This window comes from Drosophila subpulchrella, unplaced genomic scaffold, assembly GCF_014743375.2.
Source record: "Drosophila subpulchrella strain 33 F10 #4 breed RU33 unplaced genomic scaffold, RU_Dsub_v1.1 Primary Assembly Seq354, whole genome shotgun sequence".
NCBI lineage: Eukaryota > Metazoa > Arthropoda > Insecta > Diptera > Drosophilidae > Drosophila > Drosophila subpulchrella.
The window spans coordinates 966690-983011 of record NW_023665577.1 but is presented as its reverse complement, the minus strand read 5'-3'; the positions used below and the strand labels follow the sequence as shown (position 1 = coordinate 983011).

Genomic DNA, 16322 nt, shown 5'->3' with positions numbered 1-16322 from the left:
TTCCATTTAAAATTTTTAAGTTCCCCACCGCTTCTGCACGAACACCGCCAAAGATTAAATTTCTTATTCTTTGCGCGGCGGCCAACGGCGTTCATCGAAATTCACTCCCAAAACCTGGTATTTTTTTGGTATTTCCTAAGCTCATCTGAGTACCGCGCTGAAAAACGGACCCGACGAAAAGCGTTAGCCGTCTATTTGCCTCTCGCTCACTCCTATGGCTAGCTTGTGGTTTTCGTCGATGTGAGTACTAGGCTTAAAGCGACTTGTAGCGACTTTTCCCTCATAAAAGAAAAAGTCGCTGGAGCGGAACAGAGGCTAATTGGGTAGTTGGCTATCGAGTCCTAACGACTCGTTCGATAGTCTGTCTTGTATATCGATAGTATGGTGAATCGGTATGCGGGCACATTCACAATTTCAGTCAAATTTGAATTGATTTGAATTGTGAGGTCAAAGATAATATAGATAATATAATATATAGATGTCAGTGAAAAAGGGAGATGCAAAATGCGAATTCACAAACAAAACAAACTAGAAACAATCAATATCGATGGCTGATTGGCACGCTGGGAGTGATCACTGTTTCCCCTTTCGGCCAACATTGGCGCTCTAAAATGTTAGATTCCGCGATTTTCTAACAGCACTGTTAGGATGTATGAAAATCTAACAGCACTGTTAACCGACCGCGGAATTTTTCTCAGCCGGTTGGCAGGACCAGCGCGCCAAGGAATAAGAATTCAAAAATTGTAGTTACATATTTTAATAATCTTTGGTGTCGTTATTTAAACTTATACCTTTTTAGTTAATGTAAATATAACGAAAAACTATATATATATTTATACCCAATTTCGAAAAAAAAATTTCTGTGAAAAAAATTGTAATGTGAAAATAATACGTAGACCGTAATTTGTCATTATAGGTAAACATATAGTGTAGTAAATTTAAATGGAACATAATCTTAAAATTTCTGTAAGTAGTTCTTAGTTTTTTAAAAATCGGGAACCTCTGTACACACAATGCTACCGCGGGAACGACCTGCAAGGGTATAGAAACTTCTGCGTGCCGAAGATAGCTTCCTTTTTTGTTTGTTTATTCGTACGATTTGATGATTCATTGTAACTATAATTAAGATTCTAAAAAAAGTATGAGTTTGCCCCTACAAATTTTAAGTCGAAAGATAAAAATTTGAGAACTTAGTAAGCAGCGTCGCATTCGAGACTATAAAAGGCCCTGCTCGTTCATTAAAACGACAACTCTTAAGTTAAAAACATTGCTGGATTAATATATACGACATGGCCTCCAGTCCAAAAAAGGTTTATAGACACTTAGCAAAATGTAAACAAATCATTAATTTTCCAAACCACTAGGAACATTTTGAGGAGCTAGTAGAGAGCATGGCCGTAGAGGAGGTGGAAAGGATCCTCGCACTGTCGAGGAGCGTTGAAAACACTCTGCAGGACTCAGAGGCCTGTAAGCTGCTACGGTGCTTCATGGAAAGCGCCAACAAATCCTTGCAGTGTCTGGACATTCATGAGAAATGCGCCGAGTTCCTAGCGGAGAAACACCCCACATACGATTCCTTCGTGTTGGACATTCTGGCCCGTTTGGGACTTGCGCCCCACCTGAAGCAGAGTCTAGCGTATCGATTGGAGAATAGTGATTCGATTTCAATTAGCCTCTGTCTTAAAAACATCATGCGAAGTTGTCGCGACGAGATAGAGGAATTCTTCACCGATTATGAAGACTCTATTACAAAAAAGCTAACAAATCTAAAGCTGGGACCACAGAAATAATATTTACTTTAATTTAAAAACACTCTTAGTATTAAATACTTGCAAAAATATGTATATTAACTTCCACTCTATAAAATATTTTATGCTTTTATCTTGTTTTCATTGTCTGACAAGTTGGGCTTAATATTATTAAACAACCGAAAACGGATCACCAACTTAGGACAGTATACAGCACACATTTTGAAAAGATTTGCCCAAATGGCATTTGGTCCTTATTCATTATTGAATTATGCTTATCGGCAAAAGCTTTTAATCAATTTTAAAAATAAAAAACAAATAAAAATACCTAAGAAAAATTAATGAGTGAGCTGATCATAAATCAAAACAACACTTCCTGTTTTGAATAATTTTACTCATAAGTTTAAATTCCAACTGGATTATTCATAAGCGATAAGAACATTATAAAAAAAAAATCAATCGAGATTTTTTTGGATGTCTATAATATTCTCAAAACTCTCGTTTATATGAAGTGGCTTTTGTTGGGCACATCCCAACTTCTTTTGGTGACAGAAGTTTTTAAAGCTTGATTAGCTCAGTTGTCATTTTTGGTCTGAACACTCACCCTCAGTTTGCCACTAATCAGATTTTGATAACCCCGTGCAGCTGTCGCCGCCGACAGTTAATTAAATCTTTGACCACAGAAAGCTAAACAGAAGGCATTCATTTACATACGATCGAATTGAGATATCAACGTAGATCGGCTCACAATCGCAACTTTCAATCACGACATTATTGAAACACCCCTGCCACGAGCTAATCCTAATTGCTGATAAACATCTCAATTGCTCAGCCAAACGGACAACATCTGCGCGTCCAGCGGTTGACAGTCATAATGATGTTTTAAATGGCACGCTCACACCGCCAAATAAGAACGCTTAAAAATAATAATTTTTCATTTTTGTAAAGAAAATTCCATTCAGCGTGAGGGCATGCATGTCGGAAGACCGGAAATAATTTTCTAGTTGCAGTTCCCCGTAAGCCGTAGCGTACACTTAACAAAATGTTTGGGCAATATTCAACAATTGGAGAATTCAATTGGTGAATTGAAAAGTATGCGGAATATTTTCAAAAAAGGGTGGGAATATAAAATGCATTTAGTTTAAATTTAGAAACATTTACCACAGCTGAAAGACAACAATATCCAAAGCACTTACCTTTGTTATAAAATTGTAATTAGTATAACCATCAAATATAAATTAAATGTCCTGGCAAAACTTAAAAAAACAAATAAAAATGTCTGTCAATGTAGAAAACATTGCTTTGTAAGATCAATGATTATCCAATAAATAAATGCTTTTTTTCAGAGTGTACAATTTACACCCTCCCCCACGAACGAAAAAATGAACTGCACTTGTGTTTTTGATATTTGTCTGTTCGCCCGTTGTCCCTCTTTTTTAATGATATCGACAATGGCAGGGTGCAGAAGCCACGAGGACAACCAGGACCAGGTGTTCAATACACGCTCGTGCTGATAACTATATAATTTATCCTCGAATTGTTCCTTTTGCCCTCGTCGCTTGAACTGCAATTAGATATTGTTGGGTAGATTTGTGTGAAATGTTTATTCGATTTAAACTAAACCACTATGTATAACATTTAGATATCAGCAAACTTAGAGCAATTAAATACCACAGAACATGTTTTCCTCATATAATTATTAAGTTGGTTAATATGTGTTAGATGCCATGACTAGCAAGGCTTGACTAGTAGGATTTCCATTGAATCTCATTCTCTGTAACTGTTTGCAGGTCATGCTGGGAACCTTCAAGTTCACAATTCACATTCCACTGCCGCTGCTGAAAATACTGGCCGTTGCTCCCGGATCGGACATATCAGCACTTCCGCTGAAATCGTCGCTGCTCTGGTTGCTGTTTTGATTCTGATTCGAGTTGCTGTTGTTGTACAGCGGCAGGGGCTGCGAGTGGGGTCCCCGGGGATCCTCTGGTGTCCAGGTGCGGGCGTAGAGCTTACTGCCGGGATATCGGTCGCCCTTGCGGTACCAGGACAACGAGTGCGCCACTCCGCCAGCTGCAAGCGGTAGATAAAGGATGGAACATGGGGTTAGTAAAAATGTGGTTTTATATACTTATATCTAACATAAAGTAGAAACCATATAGGTGCACTTTAAGACCCTGACTTCGTTATCTGTTAAATATTTCTTTTTAAGAAGCTGCAATGACGTAATAACATCAATCAAAAACAAAGAGATCATCCTTAAACCCTTGCAGAGGGTATAACGATTTATTTCAGAAGTTCTTGGTCAGCATCTGTCCGTCTGTCCGTTTCTACGCAAACTAGTCTCTCAGTTTTAAAGCTATCGGGATGAAACCATCCCAAAAGTCTAATTTCTATTGCAGGTAGTATATAAGTCGGAACGAGCCGAATCGGACAACCTGGAAGGGTATAGAACTTCAGCTGGCAGAAGTTTGCTTCCTTTCTTTTTTTTTTATTAAAAATAAGAGAAGTGCATATTTTTAATATCCAAACTGTCTTCAGCAAAAACCCTAAATATTTATTCCAGTTTTAAGGACAATGATTGTTCCATTTGATGTTTTGAGGTGTTCTCGAACTGCAACAACACCCATTAAAGAGTCAAGCGCCGCCCAAACAATTAAAATTGTTGCCAAAACTGAGCAAATGCCATTAGCGACCACATTACGGGCCCATCATCTCACAAGGCAAACAAATACGGCAAAGGGTTGATGTTGATCGGGGGAACCCCGGCTTGTTGTTGCAGCTGCCACCCCGCTGGGCCACGCCATTTGCCTTGGACAAACAAACCCAAAACCAAAAGCAAAGCCCGGACCGGAATCCTTATCCGTCACCCTCCTCCCCCTACGACTATGTCCAATCAGAACCAACATACCACCCAGGTCGGGCAATTTGTAGCTCTCGCAGTTTTCGAGTGCCTCATGCGGGTGCTGCTCAAATATGCGACCCCGACCATTTCCCGGCGCAGCTTCCGCATCTTTGCAAGTTGGTGTGAACATATGCCAGCCGCGTGCCGAAAATCCCCATCCTATCCCTCGACCATCCTTGCACCCATTTAAATGGGCGTTTCGTGGAGCTTCCCCCAGGAGAAGTTTCGTTGTATTTTTGTTTTTGCTGCAACATTTTTAATGCCCGTTAAGCATGAAAACGCTTTCGCCATCAACATGGCCATCTCCCCGCTTCGCTGTTCTGGGCCGTTCTGTTCTGACCTGGTCGCCTTCCATTTGGCCTTTAAGCGGCGACGGCGACAGCAGCCATCTGCTGGAGTGTAACGAATTTCTCACGCTATGATTATGTCGATTGGGCTTTGTTGTTCCTGTTGTTGTTACTATTTGGTTCGGGTTCGGTTCTGTTCGGTTCGGTTTCTCCACCCCCAAATTTACTCCCCCTTTGGCAGAGGTTGGGGAGATGGAATCGGGCAAGGTGTTTGGTGTGGCGCATGTGGGACTTTTATCAGGTAGACACAAATTACACATCAGGGCTTGCATGTTCATTTGGTCGGAACTACAGCGAATAGTCTGATAAAAAAGCCTAGAAGGAGGCCAGCAATAAATAAAATCTATTTGATTTTTAAGCACTGTTGCTTGAATAAAATTGATCAATAAGTCAGGTCATCCACTTACTCTAAAAAGGATAGGTAACAATTTTTTGTATAAAACATTTAAAGGAAACTTGGGAAAAACATCTATAGATAATAGTTAATTAATTATAAACTTATTGAATTGCATTCGAAGATACATATTAATTTGCATTTACATTTCGTTTACTATTAGTCCTATCTAATATCAACTTAGAGGCGATTCTTTCTATGAATTATTTTTTTTTTAAAAGAATAGTGATACCACTTAGGAACAAAAAACCTTAACGATAAAATCATTCCTATACAAATAATTAGCAAGAACTTTACCTTACTTGTTTCATTTCTAAATATATTTACACATAAATAATCGTTTTAGTACAAACTTTTTATTACACAATTCCCAAAGCAGTAAATTGTAACACAAATTACTTCTCTGACGAGACTTCTCTCATTCTAAAACCAGTTTTAACTCAACTTTAACCAGTTAAAATTTGTGTTGTGACAAACATGAATAAAAAAATCGAATAAAAAAAGTATGACATTTTTTAAGGGCTATACATAACACTCAATAAGTAACCTCGCCCTTTCCTATTCGCAAAACCCCAAACCGACACCCTTTCGGGTTTCCAAGTGCCCAGACTATTAGTTATGCAGATGCTTTCCAAGGATCCCCTTGCCGAGGAACTCGTTGCAGCCTGCAGTGTCATACATTTTGAATAGGAAAATTATTAACCAAAAAACCGTGACCAAAGCAACTTTTATGAGCTGGCACACGGAAACCCCTAATCCCAGAGCATTGTATCCCGGGTGAAACTTGTGAAAACCCAGGCATGCCACATCCGCATCCATATATCCACATCCTCGATGATCGATGCGACGGCAATGAGCAAAACAATTTGCTTGACTGGCAGTCACGCAAAGCCCGCAATGCGAACCCAAAACCCTGCGCGAAAAGTGTGAAAATTCTAATTAGTTACACTTAGACAGACACGGCAGAGCCAAAAACGATGCCAGGACGCAGCTCAGCATCCCCTGTTCATGTCCTGTTCACTACAAAACCCAGTTCACCCATAGATAACCTTTGAATAAGGCCAGTGCCCTAAATGAATTATGTTATTAAATGTATACCAGATTCACTGACCGTCCGCCCACCTATGTATTTCATGCATGGCAATTGATTGATAAGGATTGACAACTCACTGCGATCCTTGAGGATGATTTTCTTGGGCGGTTCCTTCTGATAATTGCGCTGCAAGCTCAGACCGGGTTCGTTGCCATTCTTATCCTTCTTGACCATCTCGCTCAGGAAGGTTATGTAGCTGATCGCCAGCTTGAGTGTGTCGACCTAGGAAAAAAACCAAATGGGAGTGGTTACTTAAACAAGAAGACTGTTAACAGCAAAGTTTTCTTCTAAAGTAGATCTAAGCAATATGAAAATGTTTTCTTTCAATGAAACCTTGATGGTATTTATACCCGTTACTCGCAGAGTATAAGTCTATACTAGTTTCGTCGGAAGGTACACAGAGAAAATTCTGACTTTCTCATCTGAGTTGAAAATGTTCTTAAAAATAGAACGACATTTTTAAGTTGAAAATGTTTTTATTTTGTTCGAATCAAGTTTAATTGGCGGTATTTAAGTACATAGTATGTACAAATAAACTATTAGTTCAGTTCTTAGTGTATACTTATCAAAAAGTTGTTAAATAAACTCAATTTAACTTTTCTCTTCTCACCATTTCGTTCTTATATTGATACCAAAATGTACTTACACGGTTTTTAAGAACAATGTTCTCAATTCAAGAACAATGTTCTCAATTCAAGAACAATGTTCTCAATTCAAGAACGAATGTTCTTAATTCAAGACAAATGTTCTCAATTCAAGAACAATGTTCTTAGATAGTTTTCTCTGTGTATGTAACAGGCAGAAGGAAGCGTTTCCGATCCCATAAAGTATATATATTCTTGATCAGGATCACTAGCCGAGTCGATCTAGCCATGTCCGTCTGTCCGTCTGTCCGTCTGTCTGTCCGTCCGGATGAACGCTGAGATCTTGGAAACTATGAGAGCTAGGCTATTGAGATTTGGCGGGCAGATTCCTGAGCTTCTTACGCAGCGCAAGTTTGTTTCAGTAGAGTGCCACGCCCACTCTAACGCCCACAAACCGCCCAAAACTGTGGCTTCTACAGTTTTGATGCTAGAGTAAAAATTTAAACTGAAATGAATTGTTCTCATCAATACCTATCGATTGACCCAAAAAAAAGTTTGCCACGCCCACTTTAACGCCCACAAACCGCCCACAAACGTCAAAAAATCGTAAATATGAACGCGGATATCTCGGAAACTATCAAAGATAGAGTATTGGGATTTCAGATTTAGATTCCGTAGCCTTGTACGCAGCGCAAGTTTGTTATGCGAATATGCCACGCCCACTCTAACGCCCACAAACCGCCCAAGCCTGTGGCGCCCACAATTTTTATGCTAGATTAAAAATTTTAACTGAAATGTATTGGTCTCGTCAATGCCTATCGATTGATCCAAAAAAAAATTTGCCACGCCTACCCTAACGCCCACAATGCTTAAATCTGTCTTCCGCCGGTAGGTTGCGCATTTAAATCTCGCTTTGCTGCTTGCATATCTCCATTTCCCTTTGGTCCCTTTAGCTGAGTAACGGGTATCTGATAGTCGAGGAACTCGACTATAGCGTTCTTCCTTGTTTTTTTAATCTTCTACTCTGGGGTATAGTATTCTTTTAGGAGTTCAGAACTTGGAATTAAATTGTTTTTTGATCAGGCGACTTTATCATGTAGCTGGCATAGAAACGATCGAAAAGTAATTGAGAAAATGATACAAAACAAATTATAGCATCGTTGTTTTAAATCATATTATATTACATTGAAGGATATTGCAATTTATTAAAGATTTTAGAGTTTCAAATTTGGTTATTTTTTGATCAGACGCTTATATCATATAGCCGTCATAAGAACGATGAGAAATTATAAAATCAGGAATAACACAGTGAGCTTCCTTTGTTCTTTATAGTTACACATTATTAATCCCGTTACTCGTAGAGTAAAAGGGTATACTTATATCGACTATAGCGTTGCCTCTAGTTATACCCGTTACTCGTAGAGTAAAAGGGTATACTAGATTCGTCGAAAAGTATGTAACAGGCAGAAGGAAGCGTTTCCGACCCCATAAAGTATATATATTCTTGATCAGGATCACTAGCCGAATCGACCTAGCCATGTCCGTCTGTCCGTCTGTCCGTCCGTCCGTCTGTCCGTCTGTCCGTCTGTCCGTCTGTCCGTCTGTCCGTCTGTCCGTATGAACGCTGAGATCTCGGAAACTATAAGAGCTACAATACTGGGATTAGGCATGCAGATTCCTGAGATTCCTGCGCAGCGCAAGTTTGTTTCAGAAGAGTGCCACGCCCACTCTAACGCCCACAAACCGCCCAAAGCTGTGGATCCTACAGTTTTGATGCTAGAACAAAAATTTTAACTGAAATTTATTGTTCTCATCAATACCTACCGATTGACCTAAAAATAAGTTGCCACGCCCACTTTAACGCCCACAAACCACCCACAAACTTCAAAAAATCGTACATATGAACGCGGATATCTCAGAAAATATCAAAGATAGAGAAACGGGATTTCAGATTTAGATTCCCTAGGCTTGAGCGCAGCGCAAGTTTGTTGCGCGAATATGCCACGCCCACTCTAACGCCCACAAACCGCCCAAATCTGTGGCGCCCACAATTTTCATGCTAGATACAAAATTTTAACTGAAATGTATTGGTCTCGTCAATACCTATCTATTAATTTAAAAAAAAACTTTGCCACGCCCACTCTAACGCCCACAACGCTTAAATCTGTCTACCGCCGGTAGGTGGCGCATTTGCTGCTTGCATATCTCCATTTTCCTTTGGTCCCTTTAGCTGAGTAACGGGTATCTGATAGTCGAGGTACTCGACTATACCGTTCTTCCTTGTTTTGTATTGAATCGTATTTTAAAAAACTTGTATCCTAACTTATTTTTAATTTTCCAGTCATCAATATTCCACCTGATGGGATCTTGAAAAAACGAGTTAAGCGTTTAAAAATTACCTTGCTCAGTCGCTTCTCGTAGGGCAGCGTGGGAATGTGGGTGCGCAGACCCTCGAACGCCTCGTTGATGCTCTGCATCCGCCGACGCTCGCGGAGATTGGCCGCCTGCCTCTGCTGGGCCATTTGGGAGGCGCACTTCAAGCGCCGAGGCTTGTGGCTCCTCCGGCTGAATGGGGAGAAGCTGGACTCGATTAATTGGGATCCGGGCGGAAACGGATGCCATGCTTACGTCTTCTCGGTGTTCTCCTGATCGCTGTTAAAACCGCTGCTGTAGGCATCATCCTCGTCGTCGCTCTCCGAGCTGTGCTCGTCCCCGAAAAAATAATCGGAGCTGGAGGTGGAGGCGTTGGTGGCCTGCGATCCCTCGAAGAAATGACGCGCCATCGTGGCCTCCAAGTCAAAGTTGTCCATGGAAAACATTGTCAGGCAATCAGGGAATTCGGAGCTCGAAAATCTGTTGCGCTTCTGTTTGTCTGCCTAATTGCCAGCTAAGTGCATAACGGTAAAGCTAACACTTCCGATCGGCTGATTGACGACGCGTGACCAGCACGTGCCACAAGATTCGAAATTCTGGAGGGGGACTGCAAGTCGGACAAGTGAAACGCGTGTTGTGGGTCCTTGACTTTTGCTTCTCTCTAAAAGTGGATTTAACATTCAGAGGGTTACTTCCTTTTGCTGAACTTGTTCAGTTGTTGATATCGGTAATAAACATGTCTAACATTACTTCGATTAGATAAGATGCCATTTAGTGGTTAATAGATAAGAAATGTGTCACATTTATGTATACAACAGTAATTTATAAACGAGTTGGTAAACAGTAAAATGATTTTAGAGGACCAAAACTATATTTATTTAAATACTTACCCCAATTACCTAGAAGTATCCAAATAATCCTTTGACTAGATTTAATTCCAAACAAGTTCGTATTTTACCAATTTCTTAGAAATGGTTCACTACACTTTCAAATTGCACATCACCCAAGGACCAAATATTTCCACACACACGATTCAATTACTGCACTTCCCAGTAATCAACACCCCAATAATCCTTATAGATGAAACGGTACCGCGGGCTCTAAAACCGAAGCGCGATGTGATGCGAACTCAAAGACTGCCGGGAAGCGAATGCCTGAACCTGGAAATCGGTCCTCGAACTTCCACAGGACCTGTCTGATAGGAAGAGTACGGCGAGGGGTGGATAGTGTGCCATATATTGTATCTTTCAATGGCGGTGCCACATCAAAAGATACAGCCAAAGGGGCGGTGCCCAAGTGTCCGCCAATCGGAGCGCGGCAAGCTGAAAGTTTTAGCCAAACAGGGTTGCATTTCGGGGTGTTATAAGCTTATTAAGTTTACCCAGAGGTTGGGGAGGGTGAAAAACTTGATGTTTCCGGCCATGCTCTATACAATTTTTCCATTGTGAGCGCACTCAATTGTTTTTTGATTCGAGCGCTCGTTTATCTGTTTAAGCGGAATTATTGCCCAAGTGCTTGACAATGGAAGGTGTTGATGTTTGATGTAGACAAGTGTTTGGGCGGAGGTGCATGAAAGGGGTTGGGACGGCAGCTGCACGAGTTCCGCAGTGATGTGCGAAAATAAGGATCTCGCCGTCGTCGTTTCCATCGTCTGGATTATTTCGTACTACTCCTAAGTCTAATTAATGATTTGTTGCAACCAAGACGAGCTCGGCAAACATGGTAAAAAATATACAGAATAGTTTGCCTGTCAAGTAAGCCCCAGCGGAATTTGTCAACCAGCATAATTTTTAAGCATTAGCAGAGTACAACTTCAAATATTTGCACTGTCTAGGATTACCTCTTTCCCTTTTTGGTAACAACTCCATTAAAAGACGATTGCAGTATATACTGCATATTTTTCGGGGCTCAGCTGGGACCGGGGTGTCAAAACAGGCTACACTCGCAAAGAAAATTGATGCCAACTAATAAGTTTCTTGACCAAACATGTATTCATAATATACGATCTTCTCGTTAGTAAGGTAAACTGGAAATAACGCAAGCAAAGTCTTTCAAAAATTATTGATTTATTGATGCTACTTTTAAGGTACTCTATAAATTATAATAAAACAAACAAAACATTTGAAATTTGTTATTTTATTTATTATCTTCATAGTTGAAATAATGCAAATATATCATTAAACTATAATCTGTTATCTGTTATATTTTACTAGTATTTTTTTAAGGGAAATAAAATTGTTCGATATTAATATAAATGCTAATAATATTATTTAAATAAAAAAAAAATAATACTACCACAAAAAGACTATCGACCATTTTTGTTGTAAAAGTGTATTTGTTTTATTTTTTTTCTGTGTATCCCGAGTATCCTGCCCTCCCCTGATGCGTTGCCGGGCTCATCCTCGTCCTGCTCCTCGCCCGAACTCTGTTTGTTTGTTGTCCTTTTTCCCGGGCCCGTCCTCTGTGTGTGTTGCCTCATCATCAGACAACCTCACTAAGGCTACCATGATAAACAAATTGTTTTGCCTTTGCCAGAAGCCTACCGCCTACCCCCATTCCTTCGTCTTTGTTTCTGCGTTGTTATCGTTGCCGGCGCTGCTCGTTTTGTGCAGCTGTATAAACAAATTAGTTTTCAATTTTATCAAGCTGTCTTGCAGCGGCAATTTGTGGCCCGAAAGCTTTGAGGTTTTTACGGGAGATCATAGCCATGATAGTAGATAGAATGCTATGCCATTGCAATAAATTGTTATTCAAAAAGCTTAAAAGGAGAAAATTATAATTTTTCCGATTCGCCACACTAAGGGTGGAATTTAAACATCTCGGACAACAGCTATATACATCTATTATTTGTTACATAAATTTCAACTATCTTGCTCCATAACAAAAAACCCTAATGTCAAAATAACCACCCAACTATAATTAGTATACATAGTACTTGCATCCAATTGCTAACATTTTTGGATTATTATTTTAACACATATAATAAAATAATATCTTTTGTATTGAACGCGATCGTTGGACTTGGTCTGGGCAAAATAAATCAAAAGAAATGTTGTAGTTTCGTATCTCAAAGCACTAACCGCAATAAGTAGCAGGTTCTATATTATTATTAAATATACTCTATGTAATTTTCAAACCAACTGCCACTAGCTGAACTGGCCGTAAATTGGTCGGCACTCGGCGAATTATGCACACGTCATATAGCACAATCAAGCGTAACCACCTCTCTGGCAGACAACCCTATATACGAGCCCTGTATGATCTACGATATCATTACACACAATTGCCCCTGCCGCAAGGGGTTTCAGCCTTTCCCACTCCCTTGTCCTTTTGGCAAAGCACTTTCAATTTTTTTGTTATTCGAATTCTAATTAAAAACCCCAGCGCATTGTTGAGGTAGAGGCAAAGTAGGATCGAAATGCTTATCACACTGCTCGCCCGATATTCTGCCCCTGCAGTCCATCCGCTGTGTTGACACCGGGCATTAGGGAAACGTCGGGAAATTGAAATCCCTTCGAGTGCATGCCTCACCGAGCTTACAATTGTGTAAATTTTAATCCCATTTGAAAAGTTTTTTTTTCGAAAGTGCAAAAATTGAAATCAACAATGAGGATAGACATTTATAAAGGGGTGAGCTGAGCGTTGAGTGGATTCAGCAAGGATTAAAACTATTGAAATATTCTGATTATTTTTAACAGTCTATATGAGCCGAAGCCGTTTTTAGTTCAGCGATAGGATATCTAAATAAAAATAAACTACTTATTTAATACATATAAGAACAGGACTTCTTAAATCCTTAAGCGAATCAAGTGATTTTACAACACCTGCTTTGAAGAAGTTTGCGGATTTTTGTGCACTTTATTTGTAAAGTAAATAGGTATGTTGTTGCCGCTGATTAAGTTTTTATAAAATGTGCCCAAATATATACATATCCTAAACATATGTATATGTATATGTATACGGTTAGGTCATGCAATGAGGGTTTCAATATCGGGAAACTGAACTGCAACGTTTTTTTTTTCATAAGTGGATTAAACAGGTGACAATTTCGCACGTTGATTTATTTCAATTTTCGTCAGAACTTACATTAAAGAGGATTCATTTCCTATGGTTCGCAAATATTAATATTCCAGACTTGCACGTTTTAATACTTTATCATATAAAGCTCTGCATACGCCTCGTCGTCACTAGGTCCTACGGTATTTCCTCCCCAGGATCTCAAGTCTGAAATAGTCCACCTGTGGGCCACTTGAAGACCCCTCCTCTCTGCGTACTTTACGTATGATGGCGATGTGACAATTGTACATATGGCACCGGGCTTATTAACTTGCATTTCATTTGACAGTTGGGCGAATACATCCGGAGGAAGTTTTCCCTGCGACATTAGCTTTCCAAAACTAATGATACGCTGGCTTAGCATTCCTGATAAGCCACGACCTCTGAATTCTGGTTTAGTACCCAAATATTCCACCTCAACAATACTGTCCACCTTCCACTCCTTGTACATATCAAAGCTGTCCTCGATGGCATCCATCAATTGCCTGTATCTGATCATGGTGGGACTTTTAAACTGAGCCATTATTTGAAAGTAAGAAGATTCTTTTTTGTAGTTCTGTTGTTGAGGATGGTCATTATTTTAGTTTTTATATTGGGCAGTTCTGGATGAACTTACGAATATTATACCGGCCAGGGCAGCAACAATTCTTCCACTTGCCACCTGCCGAATGACAAACGAAATTCCACAGGAAAGAATATGTCGAATCAGAGTCCGGAGCTCTTTAATCGCCTCTGGCGAATCCTTTAGATTGGTGGTAAGGCATAAAAATTCCTCGTTTATCGACAAATCAGTCAATATCTACAGGGAAAAAAGATCCATAACCTTTTTCGACTGTTTGGGTGCTCACCTCTTCAGCTTCATTGTATAATTCTGGGGTCACCCGAAGAAGTTGAAATTCCCCACCCAAAATGCTGACGCAGTCGTTCATTGTCGGGCAAGATGTGATGAAAACATCGAAGAGGAATGCTCATTATAAGTTAAGGTATTTTCTTAAAATTAAGAAGTGAAATTAAAATTTTACACTAATTCAAGCTTATAGGCGTAAAAACGGAATGTAGTAAGACGTAACAAATGTTTGAGAGTATCTGCGCGACATTCCTTACACTGGGATCTTAAAGTATATGTAGGTCTTCTACGCTGTAAAGCTTTTTCGACAACAGTTAATCTAACACATAAAAGTTTGCAATGACAATCCAGATTTATACATTTTTTTTAGTTTAAATGAAATTTTCAAAACCACCACGAATAAAAAAATCATTATACTTTTATTATTTCTTTAGCTTTTGCTTAAAATTGTTATATATTTTTGAAATGATTTGTTAATTCTTTTAAACCCAATTAAACTTCGATTACTTGCAGCTCTGCATATTGAATAGACTCTCCGTCAATAGGCTCCGTAATTGTATCACCTAAACTTCTTAGCTCTGAAAAGTGCCATTTATGGACAACTTTCATTCCAAGACTGTGTCCCATTTTTCGAGCAGTTGGAGAAGTGGCTACGGTGACTACGGCCCTTGGTCTTTCAATTTGCATCTCCTCAGGCAACCGGGCAAATACCTCCGGTGAAAAGTTTCCCTGTGCCATAAGCCTTGCGGAATCGATGGAATGCTGGCACAAAATTTTAGCCAGGCCGCGCCTCCTAAAATCCGGCAAGGTTGCCATGTATTCTACATCCATAGTACTGTCTATCTGAAAATACTCATTGACATCGAAGCTCGAATCGACAGCATCCCACAATTTGATATATTTTATCATATTTGGGCTTTTGACTTGGGCTCTTAGATCATAATATGAGTTCATCCTTTTCACATTCTGTGAGGGCGTATTTATATATGGTTACTTATGTATTTGGTGGTCTCTAACTACTTACAAATATTATATTGGCGATTCCCGATACAATTTTTCCACTTTCCACATGACGAATGGCGAAGGAAAGTCCTAAAGATAGAATGTATCTAATCAATTTTCGCAGCTCGGCAATGGCCAAGGGTGACTCCCTTAGACTGGTGATCAGGCATCCGAATTCATGGTTTACCGATATATTGACCAGCAACTGCAGGGATCATAAATATCATAATTGAAACCCCATTATCGACTACCTACCTCTTCGACTTCATCATACATGTTTGGAGTCACGGACAGAATCTGAAACTCGCCATCCAAAATATTGATGCAATCCTTCATTGTTCAATATACAACCTTGAATTGACGTAAGAACTTCTTGTATGAACACGAAAACGTAAATTTAAAACCAATAGCTACTTGAGTCAATTTAGAATGTTTTTCTGCTCTTTTATACATCTTATTCAAGCAACGAAAACCATATATGATTCCTCTTTATTTAAAAGCTATTCTGAAAAATTATAATTACACACTTCTGTAGCGTTGCAAAAAGGGGCTGACATTCTGTGACTTCGGTAACAAAAAAAATTGTATAAAGACCAGAAAGCTGCAACGAGTAAATCATTTTCGGATATACCCGATAATTTACTTGTATCCACTTTGATTTAGTCGCTTTGGTTGAATGAAACGAAATGACCGGTGAGCTAATCGGATAATGTATTCGCCAAAGGCTTCTATTTTTGTAGTAAGTATATCACCAGTTTACAAAAAAAAATTGATGAAATACGCACTTCAGGAAACCTTTGTTTTCCGGTAAGATACATCTCCCTGATTAAGAAAAGGGCATTTAAAATTTTTTCTATGGTACCAATTTTTTTTAAAGTGTAAAAAACGTTTTTCGCACTTTTTTATTTTCTAGCTCGAGTTGTGATAAACCGAATTCGGTCATTAAAGACTCATTTTACAGGTAATAGAATGCCCT

The 16322-nt window shown here is 39.4% G+C and overlaps 4 protein-coding genes across 6 annotated transcripts; 1 reads left to right on the top strand and 3 right to left on the bottom strand.

Annotated features, from left to right (window-relative positions):
* Positions 1 to 1245: 1245 nt before the first annotated feature.
* On the top strand, positions 1246 to 1790 carry LOC119560166. The gene is made up of 2 exons (XM_037873525.1): positions 1246 to 1310; positions 1365 to 1790. The coding sequence occupies exons 1-2, from the start codon at positions 1290 to 1292 to the stop codon at positions 1788 to 1790; spliced, it is 447 nt and encodes a 148-aa protein (XP_037729453.1). The 5' UTR covers positions 1246 to 1289.
* Positions 1791 to 3333: 1543 nt separating this feature from the next.
* Positions 3334 to 10598, bottom strand: LOC119559953 (pancreas transcription factor 1 subunit alpha). Of its 2 annotated transcripts, none has more exons than XM_037873183.1 (5): positions 10332 to 10598; positions 9697 to 10102; positions 9468 to 9633; positions 6562 to 6706; positions 3334 to 3818 (listed from the first exon to the last, which is right to left on the bottom strand). In XM_037873183.1, the coding sequence occupies exons 2-5, from the start codon at positions 9885 to 9887 to the stop codon at positions 3568 to 3570; spliced, it is 753 nt and encodes a 250-aa protein (XP_037729111.1). In that variant the 5' UTR covers positions 9888 to 10102; positions 10332 to 10598; the 3' UTR covers positions 3334 to 3567. The 2 variants fall into 2 exon arrangements, with proteins under 2 accessions (XP_037729111.1, XP_037729113.1); XM_037873185.1 differs by having other exon boundaries at positions 10341 to 10598.
* A 2867-nt stretch (positions 10599 to 13465) lies between these two features.
* Positions 13466 to 14466, bottom strand: LOC119559955. The gene is made up of 3 exons (XM_037873188.1): positions 14346 to 14466; positions 14114 to 14296; positions 13466 to 14053 (listed from the first exon to the last, which is right to left on the bottom strand). Exons 1-3 carry the CDS (start codon positions 14424 to 14426, stop codon positions 13586 to 13588), a joined length of 732 nt encoding a protein of 243 aa, XP_037729116.1. The 5' UTR covers positions 14427 to 14466; the 3' UTR covers positions 13466 to 13585.
* Positions 14467 to 14744: 278 nt separating this feature from the next.
* LOC119559954 lies at positions 14745 to 15789 on the bottom strand. 2 transcript variants are annotated; one of them, XM_037873187.1, is made up of 4 exons: positions 15761 to 15778; positions 15602 to 15697; positions 15369 to 15551; positions 14745 to 15310 (listed from the first exon to the last, which is right to left on the bottom strand). In XM_037873187.1, the coding sequence occupies exons 2-4, from the start codon at positions 15680 to 15682 to the stop codon at positions 14837 to 14839; spliced, it is 738 nt and encodes a 245-aa protein (XP_037729115.1). In that variant the 5' UTR covers positions 15683 to 15697; positions 15761 to 15778; the 3' UTR covers positions 14745 to 14836. The 2 variants fall into 2 exon arrangements, with proteins under 2 accessions (XP_037729115.1, XP_037729114.1); XM_037873186.1 differs by having other exon boundaries at positions 15602 to 15789.
* Positions 15790 to 16322: the final 533 nt, after the last annotated feature.

Coding starts and splice junctions, on each gene's coding strand:
- LOC119560166 (XM_037873525.1), top strand. CDS start 1,290: ATGGCCTCCAGTCCAAAAAAG. Junction 1,311..1,364: donor TGGCCTCCAGTCCAAAAAAG/GTTTATAGACAC, acceptor CCAAACCACTAG/GAACATTTTGAGGAGCTAGT.
- LOC119559953 (XM_037873183.1), bottom strand. CDS start 9,887: ATGTTTTCCATGGACAACTTTGACTTGGAGGCCACGATGGCGCGTCAT. Junction 9,634..9,696: donor CAGGAGAACACCGAGAAGAC/GTAAGCATGGCA, acceptor CTCCCCATTCAG/CCGGAGGAGCCACAAGCCTC. Junction 3,819..6,561: donor AATCATCCTCAAGGATCGCA/GTGAGTTGTCAA, acceptor TACCGCTTGCAG/CTGGCGGAGTGGCGCACTCG.
- LOC119559955 (XM_037873188.1), bottom strand. CDS start 14,426: ATGAACGACTGCGTCAGCATTTTGGGTGGGGAATTTCAACTTCTTCGG. Junction 14,297..14,345: donor TATACAATGAAGCTGAAGAG/GTGAGCACCCAA, acceptor TTTTCCCTGTAG/ATATTGACTGATTTGTCGAT. Junction 14,054..14,113: donor CCCTGGCCGGTATAATATTC/GTAAGTTCATCC, acceptor CCTCAACAACAG/AACTACAAAAAAGAATCTTC.
- LOC119559954 (XM_037873186.1), bottom strand. CDS start 15,682: ATGAAGGATTGCATCAATATTTTGGATGGCGAGTTTCAGATTCTGTCC. Junction 15,552..15,601: donor TGTATGATGAAGTCGAAGAG/GTAGGTAGTCGA, acceptor TGATCCCTGCAG/TTGCTGGTCAATATATCGGT. Junction 15,311..15,368: donor GAATCGCCAATATAATATTT/GTAAGTAGTTAG, acceptor ACGCCCTCACAG/AATGTGAAAAGGATGAACTC.